This window comes from Eriocheir sinensis, unplaced genomic scaffold, assembly GCF_024679095.1.
Source record: "Eriocheir sinensis breed Jianghai 21 unplaced genomic scaffold, ASM2467909v1 Scaffold564, whole genome shotgun sequence".
NCBI lineage: Eukaryota > Metazoa > Arthropoda > Malacostraca > Decapoda > Varunidae > Eriocheir > Eriocheir sinensis.
In genome coordinates, this window is record NW_026111903.1 from 36,703 (window position 1) to 42,702 (window position 6,000).

The following is a 6,000-nucleotide window of genomic DNA, read 5'->3' on the forward strand; positions in this document are numbered from 1 at the left end:
GTGTGTGTATGTGTGTGTGTGTGTGTGTGTGTGTGTATCTCGCGACCTTACACGCTATTATATATGTGTGTGTGCGTATTTTCACCCATGTCATCCCTATCACACACACACACACACACACACACACACACACATACTATAAAACCCGAAAACCCATTCATTATTATTATTAGTATTATTATCATTATTATTACTGTCATGTTCTTAGCGTTCGTGTTTGAGCTTAAATTCACACTTCATCCACGGACTAATAAAGAGTTTGCCAAAGTCATGTGTGAAATTTGTTTTGTGAATGTTAATGTTTATGGAGGAGCAGAGAGAGAGGAGATTGAGGAAAAGGAGGAGGAAAAGGAGGAGGAGGAGGAGGAGGAGGAAGGGAAGAACAAGATCAAAAAGGAAGAAAAAGAACAGAAAGATGATGATGATGATGATGATGATGATGATGATGATGATGAAGAAGAAGAAGAAGAAGAAGAAGAAGAAGAAAAAAACAGGAAGTAGAAGAAGAAAAAGAACAAGAACAAGAAGAAAAAGAAAAAGGAAAAAAGAAGCAGAACAACAAAAAAAAACAAGAACAAGAACAAGAAGAAAACTAAGAAAAAGCAAACGAAAAAGAAGAAAAAAAGACAGACGATAAAAAAATCAGAAAGCAGAAACATAATCGCAAAGAGAAAGTAAAACAACAACAAAAAAAACAAAAAAAATAAAAGAAAAAGAAAACAGACACAGAGAAACAGGTCTGAACGAAAGCGAGACCGAAGCAGCAGAAGAGAAAGGAGAAGGATGAGGAGCAGAAAAAAAAGAGAAAACAAGAAGAGAAAGTAATGAAGAGGAAGAGGAAGAGGCAGAGGAGGAGGAAAAGAAGTCACCAGTATAACACGCGGGACAAAATGATGACAAAAAAAAGATAGAAAGGGGAAGAGAAAGAGAATAAAGAATAGAAAGAGTAAATAAGAAAAACACAAATAGGCATGGAAAGAAAAATTGCAATAGAAACGGATTAACAATAGACAGGAAACAATAGACAGATAAAGAGAAAGAAAACAGAAATAGAGAAAAGAATAGACATAGGAAAATAAAAAGATTACAACAGAAATAGATAGAAAAGAATAGAAATGGATATACAAACAAAACAGAAAAAGAACAAATGAAAATAAATAAATGAGAACAGAAAAGAAATAACAAACTGAAATGCAACACGTAGAAAACAAATTAGTCACAGGAAGAAAAAAAGAATAGGATACCTGACTGCCTCGCCCTTTCAGACTAACAATAGATAGATAGATTGGTAGATAAATAGATAGATAGATAGATAGATAGATAGGTAGATAGATAGGTAGATAGATAGATAGATAGACAGACAGATAGAGATAGTGAATGTTCCCTAAGAAGCCACATTTACTATAATCATTAATAATACAAACTTTATTTTCTATCCTTATTCCTCTAAGCCGCTTCCATCATTATTTCCTTATTATTTGTTCCTTCTAGAGTAATATTAGAGCAAAAATTACCATATGTGTGTAAATGGTTGACTGACTGACTGACTGACTGACTGGCTGGCTGGTTGATTGACTGACTGGCTGACTGGTTGGTGAAATGGCTGGCTGGTTCGCTTTTCAGAAATATGACTTTTGCTGAGAGAAGAAAGCATAAAATTGATCTTCTTTTGTAGGGAGAGAAGATGGTGTGTGTGTGTGTGTGTGTGTGTGTGTGTGTGTGTGTGTGTGTGTGTGTGTGTGTGTGTGTGTGTGTTATAAAGGTTTTATAGACACCTCTCACGATTCCTATGTGTCCTTGTGTTGTCATGTGTCATTGTGGTGCTGTTTGGACACTTTCGGGGATGTCATCATGTCCTTCTATATGTATCCTTCCTCCTCTACTTCCCTTCTCCCTTTTTTGCCACGCGTCCTTCTTTCCTTCCTCCCTTCCTTCCTACCTTTCTGACAAATCTATGGAGGTCAGTCTCCCCTCCGTGGTCATGTTTGGACACCTCAAATAATGTTGCTATGTCCCCTAAGATCTCTCTCTCGCCAGGGTAGATGAACGCCTATTACTCTTACTACTGTCACTGTTATTATAAAGGACACATTAATTCCACCGCTGGCTGACTGACAGAGCCTAATGTTAATATATCCCACGGTGCTTCCCACTTCAGTGGCGGGTTTGTTATCGTTACTCTCAACCTAAGCTAACATTAAATTCTTCCCGTGCTGACTGACTGACTTACTATTACAGGTATTATGAGCCAGCAATTAATATCACCTCCGGCTGAGTGACTGACTGTCGGATGAGTCGCCGGCGCCGTGACAGCCGGCCAGCCAGTCATCCAAGCAGCCGCCGGTCACACACAGTCACGTGAGGCAACAAACCTTCTGAGGAAATCCATCGATGGTTTTAACTCTTCTCGAGCGAGGCGGCACATCTTCCGGCGGCCTCGTCCTCCTTTCAACGACTGCCCTTCCCCACCCTGGAACTCCGCCCCCCTCGCCCTCCCCCCGCCCCCCGCCGCCAGTATAAATGCCCCACCGGCTACAGTCTCCTCACACTTCCCAACTTCCTGCAACAAGGTGGGTGTCGGCAGCTACTGGCCACCACTTCTCGCCATCCCGGCCACGCCCTCACCAGTAATCTCACGCCCTTCTCTCTCCTTCCCACAGATGGGTATCCGACTCCTCGTGGCTCTCGGCCTCGTCGCCGCCTTCGTCAGCGGCGGCCACATTGGTGGCGGCGGCGGCGGCGGCCATGGTGGCGGTATTGGTGGTGGGTATGGCGGCGGCGGCAGCGGCGGCGGCTTAGGCGGCCACGGAGGTGGCTTCGGCGGCAGCCACGGAGGCATCGGCGGCGGAAAGGGTGGATTCGGCGGCGGCGGCGGCGAATCGGTGGTGGCTACGGCGGCGGCAGCAGCTTCGGCGGCGGCCATGGCGGCGGCATTGGCGGCAGTTTCGGCGGCAGCCATGGCGGCGGCATTACGGCGGTTTCGGCGGCGGCAAAGGGAGGTTTGGCGGCAGCCATGGTGGCGGCATCAGCGGAGGATATGGTGGTGGCAGCATTGGTGGCGTCCATGGCGGCGGCAGCAGCAGGGGCTTCGGCGGCGGAAAGGGAGGTTTCGGCGGCGGCCATGGCGGCATTGGCGGCTTCGGTGGCGGCGGCTTCGGTGGTGGCAAGGGAGGCTTCGGAGGCGGCCATGGCGGAGGCATTGGCGGCGGCATGGGCGGCGGATATGGTGGTGGTAGCATCGGCGGCGGCCATGGCGGCGGCGTCGGCGTCGGCATCGGCGGCGGCCATGGCGGCGGCATCGGCGGCGGCTTCGGTGGTGGAAAGGGCGGCTTCGGCGGCGGCCATGGGGGCGGCATCGGCGGCGGCTTCGGTGGCGGCCATGGGGGCGGCATCGGCGGCGGCTTCGGAGGTGGCAAGGGCGGTGAGTATATAGTATATACTATATGGTCTGGGTAGCAGGCCAACCATTGAGCGGTCTCCTAAACCATTAATCCTTCTCCTATATCACTGACCATCCTTTTCAATCCCTAATCCCCCTTTGTACCATTATCCCTCGTCCTTTATCCTTAATCCACCTCCTGTGAACAACATTAATCTTTTTTGTACTCTTAATCCTCCTTTCGCAACCTGAGCCCTCATCATCCACTGCTGACCTTTCTGTAGCATCTCAAATCCTCATCCTGTCCACTCAGTCCCTATCCTCCTCCACCTCCTCTTTTACCACTGATCCTCCCTCTGCATCTCAATCCTCCTCACACTGTACACGTTCCTCACATCACGATCCTCTCCTTTGCACAAAAGACGAGGTGAGTTTTGCACACGCACTGAGCCAGGAGAAGACTCTCGTTAAACTCATTCAGGGGTAACTTACATGACTGTTCCTCCTTATTAACTCTTCACAGGCGGTTAGTCAGCCAGTCAGTCAGTCAATGAGCGGCTTTATAACTTTTCAATTAACTGGAGCCAACTGGAGGAACCGGTCGTGTGAGTGTGTGTGTCTTCCTTAATATTTTAAGAATGATTTGGGATCTTCACGTTTTTTTTTCATATTTATTTTCACTTGTCTTTCCAAATACTGATAAATCATCCCGTTCCCTTGCGTTGTTGTGGTTGTTACTCCGCAAGATTTGTTCATTTGTCATCTCAGTTTTAAAAAGTATGAGATGACTTTTTCCCACGTTTTCTATGATGCATGATTCGTATATTTCATCGCCATAAATCTCTCTTTGCACAGTTTTTCCACACACACACACACACACACACACACACACACACTTCATCAACACTCTATAAAGCTAACTAACCCACAAACCCCTTTTTCTTTCCCCAGGTGGCAGCATCTACGGCTAAGATGATTCACCCCCTACGCCCCTTCCCTCCCGTCCCGTCCCTCCCCTTCCCTTGCCCTTCATCCCCTTATCGCTAGAGGGAGAGAAAACGGCAAGGCAATGACCCCCTTCAACCCAAACCAAACTCCAATGGCTTTTATATTTTTTCTACTGATGTCTATATTTTTGTACTGTCACGATAAGGGAGAAGAAAAAAGAATGTCAAATGGAGAGTCACGCGTGTTTGATCAGTATTATTACTATTATTATTATTATTTTCTTAACGTGTCATGTCAAGCAACCAACCACTGACTGAACTGTTTTCCTTCTCGGGGTCACAAACCTCGAAGGGCCCGCGATGACTTGTGAGAAATAAAAGAGAAATGAACGAACCTCTGTATTGCCTGTGTCATCCTCATCCTTCTGTGTGTGTGTGTGTGTGTGTGAAGGGAACAAAAGGAACACGGATACCAGAGAGAGAGAGAGAGAGAGAGAGAGCAATGGTTAAACAATGATTCTCTCTCTCTCTCTCTCTCTCTCTCTCACACACACACACACATACGCACACACAGTTATCAGGAAGAAGTAAATGAAGAAGAAGGAAAGCTAGTAGGCTAAAATAACACCTATACAGTCTAAGAGCAAGTAGGCTACAGGATCACCACACGACATCGCGAACATATCATCCAGTCTTACATAACACCAGGTGAAGGATTCTGTCATGACTCAGTACTATCGAAATTTTGAGAACCATAAAATAACTTCATGAACTACGGTGACTTGGAACTCTTAAGACAAAGCTATACAATGACGCTGAACTCCTCCTGTAATCCGGGTGAGGGTTTCGAACTGACACGTGACTAAACATTTAAGCCAGGAAAGTTTAGGCGAATTTTAAAACAACCACACCCTAGAATGACAAAGGCTTAAGGAAATATTTTGACGGTATGTGAAGCTTCAATCAAATATAAATTATACGATTTTTTCATACTTTGATCATAAGAAAGATAGTTTAACTGTAAGCAAATCTTCAGAAAATATATATTGTGCAATTTTACCCTGAATATAAGAAAACAGAACATGTACACCATAAAATTATTAATATTCTGGGATTTGGAAAGCTCAAAATACCTGCGAGTGAAGATGTTGCAAGTTAATAGGCTATAAAAATGGCCTCCTCCGTTATGGGGCTTGGAAATATAGAACATGAATTATTGCTGATTATACAAGTAAAATGAAAAAAAAATCAGGAGAAATTCATCAACCTGAGCAGGATATTCTACATAAATAATACAGAATCACAAATAATAGCCTAGGATGCAGGAGGTGGAGGTCGGACGAAAAAAAATCATCACGCTGAAAGTATTTACCGTTTACCGTTGATGATTTTGTGAAAGGAAAAGTCTACAAATAACAATAATGTCCTGAAGAGAGAGAGAGAGAGAGAGAGAGAGAGAGAGAGAGAGAGAGAGGACATATTTGTATTTAACTGCAATATGTAAGTGTAAAAATAAATGAAGAAAGAAAAAGAAGAAAAAAAACAGAACGTGGTGGAGCAAAAGGAAGAAAAAGAGAAAATTTGATAATATGAAGAGAGAGAGAGAGAGAGAGAGAGAGAGAGATTTTTACATAGATTTACATAGAAATCAGACCACACAGACCCCATGGTCCA

General features: G+C 44.6%; 1 protein-coding gene across 1 annotated transcript; it reads left to right on the top strand.

Annotated features, from left to right (window-relative positions):
* Positions 1 to 3,128: 3,128 nt before the first annotated feature.
* LOC126993115 (uncharacterized) lies at positions 3,129 to 4,720 on the top strand. Its single transcript, XM_050851971.1, has 2 exons — positions 3,129 to 3,421; positions 4,331 to 4,720. Exons 1-2 carry the CDS (start codon positions 3,211 to 3,213, stop codon positions 4,348 to 4,350), a joined length of 231 nt encoding a protein of 76 aa, XP_050707928.1. The 5' UTR covers positions 3,129 to 3,210; the 3' UTR covers positions 4,351 to 4,720.
* The last annotated feature ends 1,280 nt before the right edge of the window (positions 4,721 to 6,000 follow it).